The sequence below is a fragment of the Ranitomeya variabilis genome, chromosome 7 (genome assembly GCF_051348905.1).
Source record: "Ranitomeya variabilis isolate aRanVar5 chromosome 7, aRanVar5.hap1, whole genome shotgun sequence".
Classification (NCBI taxonomy): domain Eukaryota; kingdom Metazoa; phylum Chordata; class Amphibia; order Anura; family Dendrobatidae; genus Ranitomeya; species Ranitomeya variabilis.
The window spans coordinates 216,218,990-216,239,085 of NC_135238.1; the positions used below are offsets into that span (position 1 = coordinate 216,218,990).

General features: G+C 42.5%; 1 protein-coding gene and 1 long non-coding RNA gene across 5 annotated transcripts in view; one reads left to right on the forward strand and one right to left on the reverse strand.

Annotated features, from left to right (window-relative positions):
- The window catches only part of ACVR1 (activin A receptor type 1), an 84,739-nt gene that overhangs the window by 19,062 nt on the left and 45,581 nt on the right, over positions 1-20,096 (forward strand). For 2 of the 4 annotated variants that reach the window (XM_077272919.1, XM_077272920.1), the window contains exon 1: positions 19,842-19,931. The exons of the other annotated variants lie outside the window; for them this stretch is intronic. In XM_077272919.1, the coding sequence (XP_077129034.1) occupies positions 19,857-19,931 (75 nt within the window). In that variant the 5' untranslated portion in view covers positions 19,842-19,856. Of the gene's footprint in view, positions 1-19,841; positions 19,932-20,096 lie in introns of those variants that run through there. 4 annotated transcript variants of the gene reach the window in all.
- Positions 1-20,096, reverse strand: part of LOC143784536 (uncharacterized) — a 36,870-nt gene that overhangs the window by 682 nt on the left and 16,092 nt on the right. The window lies entirely within an intron of this gene.

Genomic DNA, 20,096 nt, shown 5'->3' on the forward strand with positions numbered 1-20,096 from the left:
AATGTTTTATAACGACACACAAGCGGCATAAAAAATATTTGGATGGAGAAATCATTTTCCTGTTTTAATATGCAGAAGTCCTGGCAAAATCGCCTGCTTGATGATGGCTACCTTTTATTGAGGAGTGTATGTCAACCAAGGTCGAGAATGATGTGTATAAATAACCTATTGATATTTTTAGACTAAAACCTTTGTCTTTTATGGGGCTAAATATAACAAGAATGATACAAATGTATCTTCATTTCTCTTCCGTTTTGGTTTTTCTAAGGTTACAGATTTATGTAACGAGGAAGATGAAGTATTGATCCAGAAGCCAAATGATGGTGGTTAAGTAGTCAGGTAGCAATATCAAAAATCAGTATGGACTCAAATAGTTATAGAATTTCATCAAAATGATTAAATGGGGGAAAAAAAATATCTGATGAAACACTGTATCAGAAACCTAATTGTATTGGATAGAATTTGCAAAAATATCTGCCAAGACAAAGTATTCCCGGTCCTGCAGGTAAGAAAATAATGGAAATCTAATTGTTGTTTTTTGTGTAATTGTGTTGTTTCACCTACACACTCTGGATGACTAATATGGAGAACTTTTATTATGGGGAACTTTTCTTACTTTTGTTAGTAGACGTCCAACTCCCACTGATCTAAGCAGATGTACAACCCCAGATAATTCATTCTGTGACTTCAAAGGGAAAAAAAAAGTTCCTGGAGCTCATTAATAAATTACAGTTCCTGTAAGTTTTAAGGGTTGACTACATCCGTAAAAGAAGATGTTTTGATAAACAGGAACAAATGTTATTGATAAGTTGCCCAATTCCCTTTCTAAAAGTTTTTTTTTCATCCCTATTAAATTGTCAGCAGGCAATCTTTCTCCCTCTGTAGACTATAGTGTGGGGAGGCTTCTAGGCCTGGTAATGTTCCCTAGGGGTATGCACACTGGCTCCCCACCCAGAGAGATTTTACGCTGTAGTGCCACCTATCAATGGTTTGAATGAGCCTTGTACCTGCCATATACATTAGAAAGCTGTTGGACAAGCAATGATTTGCCTGATTTTTCATTTAGTAGCCATCTCTGCCTTCTCTTCCATACACAAGAGCTTTTGTTTGGCCGAGTGTGTAAGGGGCTGGACCCCTGTGGTCGTGTTCCTTCCTCTGATAACACATTGAGTGATGTAAATATTATGTCATGTGAATTGTATGATATTGTGGTGGTTGCATGTGCAGTGTGTTCCCGTATAGCGTGAACAGTGTTATGCGTTAGTATTTGTAAATAGTTGACTATACGGTAAGTTAATAGTTGGGCCTAGTCCATGGTGGGAGGGGATGGTGAAAGGAAAAGTTGCTGCTGCTTCCTGCTAAGAAGACAGTCTGGAGAGCCGAGTGAGCAGTGCCGCTTACTAGGGTGATCCTAAATGAGAGCAGATCCAACAGTAGAGCTAAGGAGATCTGGATGGTCATAAATTAGCTGAGGTGCTCATATAAGGGTTACAAACTCCTCACCAAACTGAGTTTGATTCTCAGTTAACTTGTTCTCTAGCCTGCGATGTGCAAGGGAACAAACATCAAATGTAATTTTTTTTTTTTAAATGAAACCCAATTGCAAAAGGTTTAGCATGTATTTAGGGCTAAAAAAAACAAAATGGTCTGAAACGGTTTCCACATCCTTTAAGTAAACTCATTAATTCCATTTGACAGACAGCAACGTTATATATATGCATGCATACACACACACGCACACGCACACACAACGCAAAAGTCTTGTGCTCTTTCATGTGCCATTTTCAGAGCTGAGCCGCCTCCTCGTTGTAGACGTATTTTTAGCTGGTTCCGTACCTCTTCATACTTGAGGCGGTGCTTTTTCTTAACAAGTGTATCTCCTTGTGACGCATGGGCTGCATTGACTCCACATCCCAGACGTGTTTGAAATGGTCCTCTGTTTGTATTTACTGTATATACATCTAAAAAAATAAAAAGACAAGACAATGGCCTGACATGTAATCCCTGCAGATGTACAGCCGTGGGAGTGAGCTGTGATTCATTCTCTTGGAGGGTGTAGTTTTTGTTTCCTAGAACCGCAGATGTGGAGTTAAACCACAAAAATGTCTAACCCTTCCAGGTGAGAAAACTAAAGTGCTTCTGCATCACCCCCTCCTCCCGTGTGCTTTCCCTCTTGCCAAAGTGCCAAAGACTTCCTAACTTTTAAACAAGTGGGTCTTTTGTGCCGGCTATCTAGCAGCAGCCGGCAGTGTAATCTTCAGGAAGAGACGTCACTTGGAAACTTTTTAAGTTAATGAAGAATAAAGCGTCCTGTGAGAGGTGCTTATCAGTCGACAGGACTGACGTCGCAGATAATGTCAATGGAAAATCACAAGGGGCTAACTTTTCTTGGGCCTCATTTTTGGAATCGTGCCCTTTTTGTTGGTCTCTTAACTAGTGAGCCGATCTTTGCAACAAGCTGTCATGGAGTCAGCCAGTCTGGGAGGATAGGATGGGACTTGTGGTTCCGGATGTCCATGTTGTCCACATCTGCCCATCGCTGCTTGTCTTTCACAATGGTTATCTCTGTGTTTGTATGCCTGGAAAAGACATCTTAGGAATGTTCCAAGCATGTTCTGAAATTCCTCAGTCATGTATGTAACCAAAGAGTCGTCTCGACATTTGAAGACACAGGAAATTGCACTTTAAAACTACAAGTTGTTAGCAGATGAAAAGAAGCTATGGCCATCTGAAATATTTACAGGCAGATCCCCGCTCCAGGAATTTACAATTCTGCCATGGCGGAGGCACTCATTTATTTCAGTGGAATACTTTACGAGCAACTAGGGTAAAGTGCAGAGAATGTATTTGTAATGGAAGGATTTGTATGAATTGGTGACTGAACTATTAGTATAGGAGCTTCCCCAGGGGCAAGTAGATCTAGTGGATACAGAGATGGCAGTTTCAAATGGGATGCAATGCTGAATTTTGTTGTTCTGTGTGATGCAGCGGTAGGACCATACACAGTGAAACGGCAGTGAACCAAGCAAGATCAAACAAAACGTTCTTTTATTGTTACTTCACACAGTCAATATAGTATACAGCTTCTTCATACAGTCCATTAATAATGCATGGCTATATGATGCAGTCAATACACAGGCCGAACTACTGGAACAACACGTCTACCTTGAACTTTCCTCCCATCTCTCTTCCTGCTCCCTCTTCGACCGCTTACAATCTGGCTTCCGGTCACACCACTCCACTGAAACTGCCCTAACTAAGGTCACCAATGACCTCTTAACCGCCAAGAGCAAGCGACACTACTCCGTTCTCCTCCTCCTCGACCTGTCGGCTGCCATTGACACAGTGGACTATTCCCTATTATTACAGACCCTCTCATCCCTTGGCATCACAGACTTGGCCCTATCCTGGATCTCATCATACCTAACAGACCGGACATTCAGCGTCTCCCACTCGCACACCACCTCCTCACCTCGCCCCCTATCTGTCGGAGTCCCACAAGGTTCAGTCCTAGGGCCCCTGCTCTTCTCCATTTACACCTTTGGCCTGGGACAGCTCATAGAATCTCATGGCTTCCAGTATCACCTCTATGCTGATGACACACAGATCTACATCTCTGGACCAGATATCACCTCCCTACTAACCAGAATCCCTCAATGTCTGTCCACTATTTAATCCTTCTTCTCCGCTAGATTTCTGAAACTTAACATGGACAAAACAGAATTCATCATCTTTCCCCCATCTCACGCGACCCCCCCCCCCCCCAACGAACCTATCCATTACAGTGCATGGCTGCCCACTCTCCCCAGTCCCACAAGCTCGCTGCCTCGGAGTAATCCTTGACGCTGATCTCTCCTTCAAACCACATATCCAAGCCCTTTCCACTTCCTGCTGACTTCAACTCAAAAATATTGCACGAATCCGTTCATTCCTCAACCAAGAATCTGCAAAAACCCTAGTCCATGCCCTCATCATCTCTCGCCTTGACTACTGCAACCTCCTGCTCTGTGGCCTCCCCTCTAAGGGTACTGTCACACTCTGCAACTTTCCAACGATCACGACCAGCGATACGACCTGGCCGTGATCGTTGGAAAGTCGTTATGTGGTCGCTGGAGAGCTGTCACACAGACCGCTCTCCAGCGACCAACGATGCCGAAGGCCCCGGGTAACCAGGGTAAACATCGGGTTACTAAGCGCAGGGCCACGCTTAGTAACCCGATGTTTACCCTGGTTACCATCGTAAAAGTAAAAAAAAACAAAACAGTACATACTCACATTCCGGTGTCCGTCAGGTCCCTTGCAGTCTGCTTCCCGCTCTGACTGAGTGCCGCCGTAAAGTGAAAGCAGATCACAGCGGTGACGTCACCGCTGTGCTCTGCTCTTACATTCCGGCCGGCAGTCAGTCAGAGTGGGAAGCAGACTGCAAGGGACCTGACGGACACCGCAATGTGAGTATGTACGGTTTTTTTTTTTTTTACTTTTACGATGGTAACCAGGGTAAACATCGGGTTACTAAGCGCGGCCCTGCGCTTAGTAACCCGATGTTAACCCTGGTTACAAGCGAACGCATCGTTGGATCGGTGTCACACACACCGATCCAACGATGACAGCGGGAGATCCAGCGACGAAAGAAAGTTCCAAACGATCTGCTACGACGTACGATTCTCAGCAGGGTCCCTGATCGCTGCTGCGTGTCAGACACAGCGATATCGTATGGATATCGCTGGAACGTCACGGATTGTACCGTCGTAGCGACCAAAGTGCCACTGTGTGACAGTACCCTAACACTCTCGCACCCCTCCAATCTATTCTAAACTCTGCTGCCCGACTAATCCACCTGTCCCCCCGCTATTCTCCGGCCTCTCCCCTCTGTCAATCCCTTCACTGGCTCCCCATTGCCCAGAGACTCCAGTACAAAACCCTAACCATGACATACAAAGCCATCCACAACCTGTCTCCTCCATACATCTGTGACCTCGTCTCCCGGTACTTACCTACACGCAACCTCTGATCCTCACAAGATCTCCTTCTCTACTCCCCTCTTATCTCCTCTTCCCACAATCGTATACAAGATTTCTCTCACGTACCACCCCTACTCTGGAACCCTCTACCACAACACATCAGACTCTCGCCTACCATCAAAACCTTCAAAAAGAGCCTGAAGACCCACCTCTTCCGACAAGCCTACAACCTGCAGTAACCACCGATCAACCAAACCGCTGCATGACCAGCTCTATCCTCACCTACTGTATTCTCACCCATCCCTTGTAGATTGTGAGCCTTCGCGGGCAGGGTCCTCTCCTCCTGTACCAGTTATGACTTGTATTGTTTAAGATTATTGTACTTGTTTTTATTATGTATACCCCTCCTCACATGTAAAGCGCCATGGAATAAATGGTGCTATAACAATAAATAATAATAATAATAACTTCCCTCTGTCCAGTTTCCCTGGGTGACTACACGCCGGTAACAAGTCTCTGTACTCACTCAGCGCTCTGCACTCTTTATCCTCTGGAGTGCAGCCGGGTACACATAAGACAGCCCAAGACGCAGGGTGTCAGTCTCTCTGGTTCCTTTAGCCTCTGTGTTACTCCACACAGAGAGAGCTTTGCAGACAACTGCCCTGTCTGCTTCCAAGAACACACTGACACACCTCCCCCACTACTACAGGGCTTTTTAATCAGTCACTGCTTCTAATTACAGCCACACCTGTGTCTGTAGTATGCCCTCATGGCCTCACTACGCTTCCATGCACCTTCTGCAGTGCACATACAGCGCCCCCTAGCTGTAACAGGGGTCACTGCCTCACATCTTGGACATAAAGGCTTTTCTTTCCCAAATATTCAATTCACATGGGTTCTATGTAAGGGGGGAAAAAAAGCATTTTGGCATTGCATGCAAAAAAAACCTTTGTGTCGGACTTATTTTAAAAAGGCTTTGGCAGTGTCTGGGAGTTTTATTGACTCTTTCTGGAGTCCTGGAGTTCTCTCCTGCTCTTTATTTTTTGGGAGTCTTCCGAATATTCCGTCAAGCTGGCCATACAACTTTCTATAGCTGTTGGCTCAACCATTGTACATCTGATCGCTATTTCTCCTGACTCTCCCCCTCACACCACCCCCCCAAACACAAGAGAGCTGGTCTTGGCAAAGTGGTCCTATATTCTTTGAGTCACTGCCAGAATCATCAGGTAGCTGCTTACCCCTGCTGATTAAAGGTTTCAACCATTTAAATTCGACAGATCGAACCTCCTCTCCCCCAGCATCATTTGACGGTGGACAGTCTTGAGCCTCCCCATTTACATTAGATGGTCAACTAGTCCCTTCAAAATTTGTCACTTTTCAACTGTCTTTTATGCAAAGGCTATTGGGTCCTTTAAGTTGGAAAGTATGCACATCTATGGTGAATAAACATGATGGCATTACAGATTTTGCATTGGGTTATTACATCTCGAAAACTTTTGACTCTTTCACAGATGTTGGTGGAAAATGGGAGTGGATTTGTTGGATTTCAGAGTTCCAGATACATTGTTCACCTGGGAGAAGCATCTGGCGCAAGCCTATTTCCCGTCAAAAGATACATCCATAGTGGATCAAGCAAATTGCTATTGGGTGAAGTGCTTTTAACTTTTTAACTCCCATACACCGTGCTTAGCTGAGCGAGCACTCATGCGCTCTCTGCAAGAAAGCCACCAGCTGACTTATCAGCCAGCAGCTCCTGGAGAACAATACAATGGGCAGGCTGAAATTGGACATGCCCAATCGAAGTCCCCCCTGACCATCAGTGGGCTGGTGCTCCCATACACCTTTAGACCTGATGTTTATAGATTCAGCTGACCTTAGTCTGTATATGGTGGCCAGACCTTTACACCGGGGTCAGACGAACATATGAAAAATCAAGTTTCGTCCATAATGTCATCTATGCAACATCCATTTTTAGAAATCAACATTTTAAAATGTGCATGATCACATACAGTTTGCTAGGTAAATAATGGCAATATAGCCATAAAAAAAAATCAGTTGCTACATGTATGATTTTCATGTCATGGGTTCCAATTTTTTTTATTTATTTATTTTTTTTTGTGTGCATCGATTCATTTGTATAGGCTATTCTCATCTGATAGCTGCAAGAGACTAGATCATGCAGCAATTTCCCCTGCTGTTGTTGTTGCTGCTTTTTTTTTTTTTTTCTCCTCTTATTAAGTAAAAATCAGACAGTACACTGGCCAATGTTAGATGGCACACGTCCACATAATACGCGCCCTTAAGCCTCCTTCACGCGTCCGTATAAAACACGTACCTGAAAAATTTGAAAATGTATCGGTGTTTTCCATCAGTGTGTCCGTTATTGCCATCATTGTTTTAGTATACATGTCCCTTTTTATCCTGTGCCCCATTCTGGTATAGATGTTCCTTTTCCTGGTATAACATGCCCCATCCTGGTATATGTCCTCCCATTCTGCCGCTGTTGTTTAATGCATAGGGGAAAAAAAACAAATTATTCTACTCGCCTTCCCTCGGCCCCCCCGAAGCACGGAGTCCTCTTCTGAAGCCAGCAGCTGACTTCAGTGTGCAAGCAACGGGAGTGCATGATGTCATGTGCATGCCTATGTCATCTGCTGGCCTCTGATTGGCCAGCAGTGTGTATTGTAGGGCACATACCCGGTGGGTCTCTGCTCCGCAATACTCTGCAGCTGAATGTGCGTCCGAGGACACACATCTGGTTGAAGTTTGCGCTGGCATCGGCAGGCCCATTACCCACACGAGCCCAGTCGCGGTTGTGACCTCCGTAACATTGATCATTATGCCTCTGCCACACGTACCGGAAATACGGATGTGTGAACGAGGGCTAATGGAAAGATTTAAAGGGAATCTGTCACCCCAAAATTTGCCTATAAGCTAAGGCCACCGGCATCAGGGGCTTATCTAAAGCATTCAGTACTGCGCACTGCAGTACTTTGCTCTGCCCTCAACAGGACATATAAAGTGCTCCTGCGCAGGAGCCGCGGCAGGAAGAAAAGAGGACGTCATCGTATAAAGATGGGTGGCGCCTGACCGCGACGCCCATCGGACCAGAACCGGGACCGCCCCTGGGTGAGTATAATATATCCTGTTTTTCTTATCTTGCAGGTTACTTCAGTGGGGGGGGGCTTCTCTACAGCATTACAGAATGCTGTAGATAAGCCCCTGTGGCCTTAGCTTGTAGGTGAATTTTGGGGTGACAGATTCCCTTTAAAAAAGCTGGTGGTGGTGGGACAGCTTTGAGTCAATTATTGAGGTGAAATTGTTTTTCAGTTCCTGAAAAATGAAGTGTTAAGCCAAATGGGCAAAACAAAACAGCAAAATTTCCAGGTTAAACCTTCAGTGTTCAACCTTTAGTATTAATAGATTGAGACAATTAAAGCTATTATGACTTATCTACTGTTATGATAGTCTAGCACCTGTCCCTCATAGACCTGCCTGCACGTGTCCTGCAGCTGTTTAAGGAATTACTGCATGCCACAAGGATTTTTATTTTTTTTTTTCACTTTGATTTTCCAGAAATTTTATATATTTATTTATTGTGAACGATTCCGCAAGATGGTGGCCGCTGTACTGTTTTTGCAATCTTTAGGTTTCATTCACTTGTGAATAAAAATCCACACAATTGTCTTATGTTGTATCACATCGTTATTCTCCTCTGGAAACATGGCTGTAGGTGAGAATAAAATGCATCATAGAGCAGCGCCTGACACCATATAGGGCCTTCTGCACCGTAATTCTGATTTGGAGGAAACTCTGGGGCATTGTACTGCAGCTTTAGTCTAGTAGCACAGTGATACTGCAATATAAACTTTGCAAAGAGAACTTTTATAAAGAAAACAAAAATCAATAATTATGAGTAATCCTAAATTTCAAAAAGCCAAAAAAATAAAATATGTAAACCCAGAACTGCGCTCCTACGAGCTGTCAGTTCGGCACTGAGCTGTTAAGTGGGATGTCGGTTATTGCAGTAGACAGCAGCGTTTTGTGGACTATCGTTATTTGCACATTAGAATGATTAAGGTTTATTTTTACCTCTGTGAATTACAGCAGAGCTCGAGGAAAATGGCGTCCGTCTGCAAAGGCAGACATCACTTAGAGCTTTCTTGGCAGGGATTCAGAGATATGAGCCATTTGGTACACGCCTAGAATAGCAGAGCTGGAGGGAGAAATTGATTTTGTATTTTCTTTCATTCTTCATTGCTATAGAACATGAAAGTAGAAGTGCTGAGTTTGTGTGTTTTTTTTGTTTAACTGAATAAAATGGGTCCCCCCCTTCTTTTTTTAGGGGGGAGGGGTTGGATTTTTGGATGACAGGTGATTAATGCCTGTCTTGGTTTTCAAACTCTCGTTGTTCATGTTGTTACCATGTTTCGGATACTATTCTTTTGTAGTTGTATACTGTAAAGCTGTTATGTGTCATAAATATACAGCGGGTGAAATAAATATTGAACACGTCACCAATTTTCTTAATATATTTATAAAGGTGCTATTGACATGAAATTCTCACCAGATGTCGGTAACAACCCATTCAATCCACACAGGTAAAAAAAATCAAACCATAGATGTCCATAAATTAAGTTATATGTAATAATGAGAAATGACACAAAGAAAAACTATTGAACTCTCTTACTGAAAGATATTTATGCTTCGTACAAAAGCCTTTGTTGGCGATGACAGCTTTAAGATACCTCCTGAATGGAGAAACTAGTTGCAGGCATTGCTCAGGTGTAATTTTTGGTCCATTCTTTCACACAAATGCTTTTCACATCCTGAAGGTCCCATGTGCTTCTTCTATGAACTCTGAGCTTTAGTTCCTTCCATACATTTTCTATTGGATACAGGTCAGGTGATTGGCTCAGCCATTCTAGCAGCTTTATATTTTTTTTTCTCTGAAACCAACTGAGAGTTTCCTTGGCCGTGTGTTTGGGATCATTTTCATGCTGTAATGTTAACACGTTCTTCATCTTCATCATCCTGGTAGAGGGCAGCAGATTTTTATCAAGAATGTCTCGGTACATTTGTATATTCATTCTTCCTTCAATCGTAAGAAGTTCACCAGTGCTATATTCTGAAAAACAGTCCCACACCATGATGTTCCCACCTCCAAACTTCACTGTTGGTATAGTGTTTTTGGGGTGATATGCAGTACCTTTTGGCCTCCAAACATGGTGTGTATTAATGCATTCAAAGAGTTCAATTTTGTTCTCATCTGACTAGACTATATTCTCACAGTATTTCACAGGCTTGTCTAAATGATGAGCAAACTTTGCACACTTGAACGTGCTATATGTTCAGCAATGGAGTCTTGCATGGTGAGTGGTGAGTGTGCATACAGGCCATGGAGGTTGAGTGCATTACTTCTAGTTTTCTTTGAAACATTTAGACCTGGAAACAGCAGGTACATCTGTAGCACTCCACAAGTGGTCATTGGCTTTCGTACAACTGTTCTTATGATTATTTTCACTCCCCTGTCTCAAATCTTGTAGGGAGCACCTGGCTGGGGATGGTTTATGGTGAAATTATGTTCTTTCCACTTCTGGATTATCGTCCAGCAGTGTTCACTGTAATGTAACCTTCAGTATATTGGAATATTGGAAATTTTTCTATAACCAGTGCCATCAGTATGTTTTGTAACAATAAGGTTGCAAAGGTCTTGAGATGGCTCACTGGTTTTACCCGTCATGAGATGTTTGTTGTGTGGCAACTTGGTATTGAGACACTTATTTTTATCATCAGTTGAACCAGGTGTTGTGTTTTTTTTCACTAAGTGGCAGGATTGCTTTCTAATTACTGATAAATTTCAGCTGGTGTCATAACTTTCCATGACTTTTTGCACCTTTCTTCATGTGTTCAATACTTTTTCCCAATGTTATTTTTCATTATTACACATAACTTAATTTATGGACATCTATGGTTTGATTTCTTTGCCTGTGTGGCTTGCATGGGTTGTTACTGTCATCTGTTGAGAATTTCATGTCAGTAGCACCTTTAGAAATATATTTACTTAGAAAATTGGTGACATGTTTAATGCTAATTTCATCTGCTGTATATTTTTTGTTAGTTTTTAACTCCTTTTGATTTCCCTTTTAATTCCCTTTGATTGTTAATATACATAATTTATTACATAAGTCAAAGTACCTGTGTCTGGATACTTCCCAGACTACTTATCAGGCCAAGCAGTCTTGGAGATGATGATGAACACTCCAAACGATATTGGTTTCTTGCAAACAGAGCGGGCCACCATTTCACTGGCTAAAGCCATACATATATTTTTTTCTTCAGTTTTTATTATTCAACAGTATTACCGCATTAAAGCAAAAGGGGACAGTTGTGGGGTCCGCATTAATGCAAGAAATGTGAAACATTGTATTTTGTCACAGCACTTCCATGAAAGACTAGGAAAAATAAAAAATGTTTTTCAGTCTGATTCCCCAAAATTAAGTGGATTTGTAAAGCATATTGAGTCTCCTGACTGTTCAGTAGAGATGCTTTAACATTTGTGACAGTTTTAATCTCTGTCGACAAACGATTGGGCTGTTGGATTCGTAGATGCCTGATCTTTCTTTGTGCCTACTCATAAAAGCTTCTGGTCCAATCTTGTTGCTATCTGGTTTTATCTAATCTGCATGGCCAGCAGGAGTCATGCGCATGGAGACCTGCTGGGACTCCATGGGCCTCTTCACTAAGGGTACCGTCACACAGTGAAATTTTCATCGCTACGACGGCACGATTCGTGATGTTCTAGCGATATCGTTACGATATCGCTGTGTCTGACACGCTACTGCGATCAGACATCACGCTGAGAATCGTACGTCGTAGCAGATCGTTTGGAACTTTCTTTCGTCGCTTGATCACCCGCTGACATCGCTGGATCGTTGTGTGTGACACCGATCCAGCGATGTGTTCGCTTGTAACCAGGGTAAACATCGGGTAACTAAGCGCAGGGCCGCGCTTAGTAACCCGATGTTTACCCTGGTTACCAGCGTAAACGTAAAAAAACCAAACAGTACATACTCACATTCCGGTGTCTGTCCCCCGGCGTCTCAGCTTCTCTGCACTGTGAGCGCCTGCCGGCCGGAAAGCGAGCACAGCGGTGACGTCACCGCTCTGCTTTCCGGCTATGGTGCTTACACAGTGCAGAGAAGCAGAACGCCGGGGGACAGACACCGGAATGTAAGTATGTACTGTTTGTTTTTTTTACGTTTACGCTGGTAACCAGGGTAAACATCGGGTTACTAAGCGCGGCCCTGCGCTTAGTAACCCGATGTTTACCCTGGTTACCCGGGGACTTCGGCATCGCTCCAGCGCCGTGATTGCAAAGTGTGACCGCAGTCTACGATGCTGGAGTGATAATCATACGACGCTGCGACGTCACGGATCGTGCCGTCGTAGCGATGAAAATGGCACTGTGTGACGGTACCCTAACCTCTATTAGGGTACTGTCACACAGTGGCACTTTGGTCGCTACGACGGTACGATCCGTGACGTTCCAGCGATATCCATACGATATCGCTGTGTCTGACACGCAGCAGCGATCAGGGACCCTGCTGAGAATCGTACGTCGTAGCAGATCGTTTGGAACTTTCTTTCGTCGCTGGATCTCCCGCTGTCATCGCTGGATCGTTGTGTGTGACAGCGATCCAGCGATGCGTTCGCTTGTAACCAGGGTAAACATTGGGTTACTAAGCGCAGGGCCGCGCTTAGTAACCCGATGTTTACCGTGGTTACCAGCGTAAAAGTAAAAAAAAACAAACCGTACATACTCACATTCCGGTGTCCTTCAGGTCCCTTGCCGTCTGCTTCCCGCTCTGACTGACTGCCGGCCGGAAAGTGAGAGCAGAGCACAGCGGCGACGTCACCGCTGTGATCTGCTTTCACTTTACGGCGGCACTCAGTCAGAGCGGGACGCAAACGGCAAGGGACCTGAAGGACACCGGAATGTGAGTATGTACGGTTGTTTTTTTTTACTTTTACGATGGTAACCAGGGTAAACATCGGGTTACTAAGCACGGCCCTGCGCTTAGTAACCCGATGTTTACCCTGGTTACCCGGGACCTCGGCATCGTTGGTCGCTGGAGAGCGGTCTGTGTGACAGCTCCCCAGCGACCACACAACGACTTTCCAACGATCACGGCCAGGTCGTATCGCTGGTCGTGATCGTTGGAAAGTTGCACTGTGTGACAGTACCCTTAATGGCAATATGTCAGATATATTCTCCAATAGAAGAAATGTTTTAGGTGAGCAAGGTTCCAGAATATGATATGGAACTCCCTTTTGAAATCTGAAGCATACAATGATAAAACAGGAAACCTTTTAGGGGTTCTCTACGATGTCTCTATACAAAGAGATCTAATAAGGCCTTTTACTTTTTATAAAAGGAGATTTGGTGAGCTCTTTGGATTTCACGAGATCCTTAATTGCTGCAAAATTGTTCGATTTTGGCACAATTGCCAAAAATCTAAACCTAGGACAACATTGCCACTTAAAATTTGCACATGTCGTGAATTGAATTTTATGGTGGCAAATGAATATAAAGTTTGTATTTTTGGCAACTTAATATGACCGAATACCAGTCTTGATCATCACTTATCAGTACATATGACCAACGTTGCCATGTGGCCCCAGCCAAAATGTAATTTCTTTGAATTCCAAAATGTAATTGCAGAAAAAAAAATTTGGTCTAATAACATGCAGACAAATTTCCAAGTACATTTTCTTTTGTTCCATTAATGTATATTTATCTTGATTTATGTTTGACTACCTTTAGCTTTGAAACCATATAATTATTAACACATTACATCCAAAGAAGCCTACAGGCCCTAACACATCTCTCCATTCCATGTATTTACAGAGATGTCATTCGTATGAATGTTATGAAATGGCTCAGATGGTATTTATGACTAATATCCTCAATGGATAATGGGGCTCGGGATGGAGCTCTGGTTCGGTTTCACGTCTCTCAAAGGTCTTTTGTAATTAGTTAATGGGCAAAGCTGTGAAAAATCAAAATCCGTTCAGTGCGATTTGATAGAAGTTGGCTATTATGATCTTATTGGATGGACACATGTGGTCTTGTGTGCCACAGTAGTCTGGTGACTCATATCTAATTCTGAGATGCAGAGTTTGATCCTGGTGCCCAACAATGACATCTATGAACATTGGTGGTCCTAGTTTGCTGACTGTACGTGAAGCGAGACCGTCAGTCGTGTGATTTTTCTAATTTGCTGTATAAGGAGTACAAAAGATAGTAAATCTTTTGTACTCCTTAAACAGCAAATTGGTATAAATTAGTTGTTCAGCCGTTTCCGACTGGGGAACTATTGACTGTAGTGTGTCTAATTTGGAATACTCATGTCATTTTAAGAAAAAAAAATTGTGATCTCAAATGGTCCCTCCCCAATGTGGGTGCAGATAGAAGGAAGCCACCTTACCCTTTATCTGATTCTTTTTTTTTTTCATGTTCTCCGGGATCTGCATGCTCCTTAATGCTGCCACTTGTTGTGTACATCTATAGTTCAAAGGGGCACTTGTTTTTTTTACCCTGTATATTTCCAAAATTTTAACAGTTTAAAAAAAAAAAATTAGTGTCAATAATTGACTTTCTTGAGGTTCCTTAGATCCAAGAACGTCTTGGTGCCTACACTTTTTGGCAAAATTGTGTCTGTTTAACCTTACTGAACCTCCTCTTCCCATCCCACCTCATACCATGATGGTTCTTTCTCCATGGCTCATCCTTATAAAGTAGTGACCCTTACAGCAAACATGTGGGTGATTTCATGTCCAGCATCAGCCCACACTTTTGCAACTAAATTACTGTACACTGAGAGAGACCTGTTTTTCCTCCACATTATCAGTGTAGTCCTAGGAAGGAGCATGTATGTTATTTGAGGTTGCTACAGCCCAACTCAACCCAAAACCTAAAAATTCACATGCAATTGGGGTAAAGAGCAAATCTAGAATAACAAGCTGGTTTTATGGTCTGAGTACAGATCATGATGTCCAGACTGGCCTTGGGTCTTATGACCAGAACTTAGCAGCTTTATATATGCCTGTGAGCTGTTGAGTTTGTCAGGAGACTCACAGCCGATTTGGGCATTGTGGTCCATCTTCGGACGGTGAATGTCAGAAATGTGAAACCGGCTTTATTGGGTTCAGAAAGATAAGATATGGGGAGCTAATTGCAGGAACCTGACGTAGGAAACCTATTGCCAAGCAAATACTGGATGATTGAAGGTTTTTTTTGCATAGCTGACCAGACATATTCAATATAATTGCCTGAAAATGGCAGATATAGAGCGAAAGAAGACATTGGGTATGTTGTAAGGATTTGGCCTCACTGGTGATCTGGCGTACTGACATTGGCTCAGAAGCAAACAGCTACGACATCGGCATGCAACATCCTTTGCTAGCAGTGGGTTTCACAAAGGCTTATTTCCGGCTTCCCATAATAAACAAAAATAACGCACAAGCTAGTCATTTATCTTCATGGCAGAATTGGTACAGTTTCAAAAAGCTCAATTTTTTTTATGGTTAATTATGGTTCATGAATGTCAGAGGCCACAAAGGCTGCATTCATGTGACACATCCATGTGACACATCTTAGTTCTGTCCTTTTTTTTTTGTTTTTTTTCTCGGACAGCATACAGACCAATTGAGTTTCATTTATCTGTTCACAATTTTAAAAATGGATTCATCTGTCTGGTCCAAAAGACTCTGAGCAGGTCCTATCCTCAACTGCTTAGTTGATCAGACTCTGCCATTAAAGTCCATAGGGTTCTGTATGAAAATGGATGAAATGTGTAAGACTGACTTTGTACTTCACCGTTTCTTCCGAGTTTCATCTGATCAATTGGATAAAAAAATAAATAAATAAAAGTTTAGACTGTCTACCTTAAGCGGAAAAAAAAATGTGGATGCAACACCTGGGAACAAACTGGTCTGTTTCACGAAGATTGTAACATGCTGATGTGTGACTGTAGCATAATAAAAAAGAAACTTTCATTTTGGCATATCCATCTATTACGGTAAATATCAGCCATGAATTGACTGTCCACCGCGTAACGCCACCTTTCCCTTGCAGCAAGCCATTAGAAAAAAATGTGTGATCTGGTATGGTAGACCCAAAGTCTGTAGGATTTGAGTAAGGAGTCGTAGAGCAGGTACAGACGTATTATTCTGACCAATATTTATTGGTTCCCACCGTCTTGTTTCTGTGCAAATATTGTCTCAGACCGGAGAAGGCATCTGATAACTGGAAAACAAAGGAATTAAATGGGAAAATGGTAATGTTTGACATTTGTCCTTCACTATAGGCAATAAATTATTGATATTTCCCTTCCACTGAAAGGAAAGATGCCAGTCCTAATGCACAAGTGCTCCGAGGATGGTATTTCTCAACATTTATGAAAGCCAAAACATGTTGGCCGCTTCTGTAACTGGAGAAGCCTGCAGGACAGTGAGAGAGAGAGAGATCCTTTATATTATGCAGACGAGGGATGTTATGTTTTGTCTATGGAGCATAGTTTAGTGCCATGAGATTAAGTACAGCCTGAGCCTTTGTCATCTTCACTGGAAGTGTGGTCTGTCTGTGAGTGTTTGCGTCTGCTGCACAAAAAAAGGGCCTCTTTGTAACGTGTGCCAAGCTTCCTTCAAAGGGAAACCACAAACAAACGGTTCATTTATTCAGTGTCTCTGACCAGGTTGGCGGATTGTGAATGAGAAGGGCAGGATATGAGCACCATGTGAACATTGGGGAAATAATATTTTTGTGTTTTGCCTGACACCTATTTACGGTCTTTGCCATGGCAAATTTTTACTTCTGAAGCCAGAGAAGCTCAAACTACTTCCTATAAACCTGCAGTTTGGACTCTGCCAACCATTGCTTGCTTTATTTTTTTTCCATTTACAACAGAAGCCATGACTCCTTTCCGGATACCATCAGTGCCCAACACAACCCTATTGACAGTGGGGTTCATCAGGCTTCCGTGTTTTTTTTTTCATGAAGAGCATCACCGGTGCATCACTATTCTTCCCGTCTAATCAAAAAGCCACTGTGGCGCCTGGAGTTTTCTACGACTCTTCTATGTTGGACATTTGCATCACTTCACTTTATGGACTCTAGTGACAATCATGGATCCTTTTGGGTTTTCATCATGGTGTCCTTCATTTTACCAGAAATAGTGCAATTTCCTGTATCGTTTGTTTTGGCACAAATGACAAAATCTGCAGAGGTGGCTCCTAATGGGAGCACTTTATTCAAATAGTTTAGTGCTTTTATGGAGTAGGAGCTGCTATTTATCGTGTTTTTTAGTTTTTTTGTGGGGGGTGGCATCTTCACATATCGAAGGTTCTCGATCAGTGTATGGATTGTGCCGCGAGTCTCCTGACCCAAACTAATCTTCTTCATGAGCATGTATGAGGCTTTTGAGATTGGGTCTGGAGACCCACAACTAGTCCAGAAATTGCTTACCTATCCTACTGGGGATCATGTCAATAAGATAAATTTGGGAGAAATGTGACAGCTGACTCAGATCATAGCAGCCAAATAGTTCTATGCTTTTTAAGGTGCCCATACACATAAGACTAAAGTTGATGAAAGTGGATTTTCCTTGGACCCAATTTATATTTATATATTTATCCTTATACCATACTCCCCTCTCTCCAGTATTCCTAAGTTGCTTTTTGTTAATGATTTTTTTTTTTTTTGCATGCATTCTTGTTACTTTGCTGTCAGTTTTTGCCTTGCTTTTGTGTAATTGTTTTTGTTGTTCTATTGTTGAGCTCGTAGCGTTTTTATGGATCTCTTACGAAGATTAATTTTCATGAATCTGTTTGTGTAGGAGGGTTACTTAGCAATGTCATCTTTATTGGCGCATCTACAGGGGAAGGATGTTGGTGATTGTATGAGATAGTGTATCATTGTGAGGGAGACAAGGGAGTTATTGGGAAAAATGTGTCATGAGCAGGCGAGGGAGAAGGCTGGAAAATTGTGCAGGCTGACGGGAAAAGCTTTCTAGATAAATCGTTATCTGTGGGCAGCAGAGCTTGCAATTAAAGACTCGGCATTTATGTTGAATGCTTATTTCTGCTTGTCTAGGACAATTATCAAGTTTAGAGAAGAGGAAAGTTGAGTTACAGCTCCCCTCTAAGGCTACATGCCCACAATGAGTTTTTGGTGAGCTTTTTTATGCTGCATATTTCTGAAAAAGTGCAAGTAACCTATTTTACTTAAAGAAGTTGTCCACTACTTGGACACCTTCTCATACCCCTCGCTTGGCCCCGATAAAGTAATAAAGCCTGTACTCCCCTCCTGTGCTGGCGCCTTTCACGTGGTGTCGGCACTCCATCTTCTGGGGCTCCTGTGCGGTTGTTGTGATGCCGGCGCCGAACCAGCATCGGTGTCACTATCCCCGCCTCCCGTCGAGTTGAGCATGAGGAGGAAGTCCTAGATCAGCTGCAGCCCAGATATCCTCTTCATGCTCGCTTTGTCCGAAGGCGACAGTGACGCCAGGGCCGATTGAGGGCCGGTGTCATGTGGCACAACAACCGCACTCGCACCCCGGGCCCACGAATGGCAACAATGCTGGAACGGCACCAGCACGGGAGGGGAGTATAGGCTTTATTATTTTATGCGGGCCAAAAATTTGTATAAAGAAGGGGTTGTCCTAGTAGCGGACAACCCCTTTTATTGGGTGCAGAAAATCTGCAACATCAAACACTCGCCAAAAAGCTCATCGTGGGAACATGGCCTTACCCTGATGACAATTAAGGTGGTCATATTGACTTTCATCTTTAACGATCAATTGTCATTTTAATGTTTTTTTTGTTTGTTTTTTTTTTACTTTGTCTCTTCTATGTATTTTCTTCAATTTTTTTTTTTTTTTTTTTGCCAAATCTGCCTAATGATATAGCAATAAAGGCTGAATTGGTTTCCTTACACAAACATTGTTATAAAAAAAAGCTTGTTCTAATGGCTCGCTCACACTAGCCTATAAATTGGACAAGTACAATACGACAAAAATGGGTTGAGAAAAAAATTGTTTGTCATACGGATATCATTATGGAATCCAAGGTTTATGGATTCATTGTAGTTCTGTAAGATGCTAAACCAATTGTTCCTGTAAGATTTAATAGCTGAGTAAAAAACGGATTGCATATGGATGACAAGTGGATGGATGAGAGTAGGACCGATTTTTTTTTTTTTTTTTTTTCCTATGCAAGTGTGAGCGAACCCTAAGGAATCGTCCATCGACGTGTCCTTCTGCTGCAAACGTATAAAGCAAACTGTTCATCTAAGGCAATGCTCACATGGAGTTTTTGGAAAAACGTAATGATTGAAGCAAAACCTCTTTTGTAAATGCTCTTATTCAAGTGTGGGGGGATTTTTGGAATTCTTTTCCCTCTGAATTTGAGAATAACTATTGTGAAGAAGATTGGATCAGAGTTTGCTTTAAAGTAGTGACATGCCTTTTTGTTCCCCCCAAAAAAACCTGGTCAGGGGGGTAGGGAAAAAAAAAAAAAAGAAAAACGTGAAAAAAACAAACAAAAAAAAACACCTCCTATCTACAGCAAAGTAGATTTCCCACAGAAATGAATAGGAGGACATTTCCAAGCCTTTTTAGCGTCGACATTGTTTGGCGAATGTTTCGTCTTCATGTCAATTCTTTTAACAGTTTCAGGGTTCGGAAACTTTGAGGAATTAAAAATAGTAGCACAAACATTCTTCTATGTGCTTGAAAGTATAGAGCAAAGGCACGAACGGCAGAGACGCTTCATAAACTATGGCAAAACAGTCAGTGAAGACCCTTCCGGAAACCGATTGCCGGTGTTTTCCTGATGCTTTTTCACCTTAAAATCCTTGAGAGTGTTTTGGAAAAAGCTCATCCAAAAAACCTTTGCAAAACCAAGTTGGTAAATGTTTTGGATTATTGGAAACTTTACTATTTTAGATGTAAGATCTATTGTTCTTTTCTCTACCATCATTCAAAATTCCTAAACGTTAGAGAAGTTTGTCTGTCGTGTTGTCATAATGAAGGACTGTGCCTTCCCTCCAGTTTCCTGATGCGGTGGTTATGA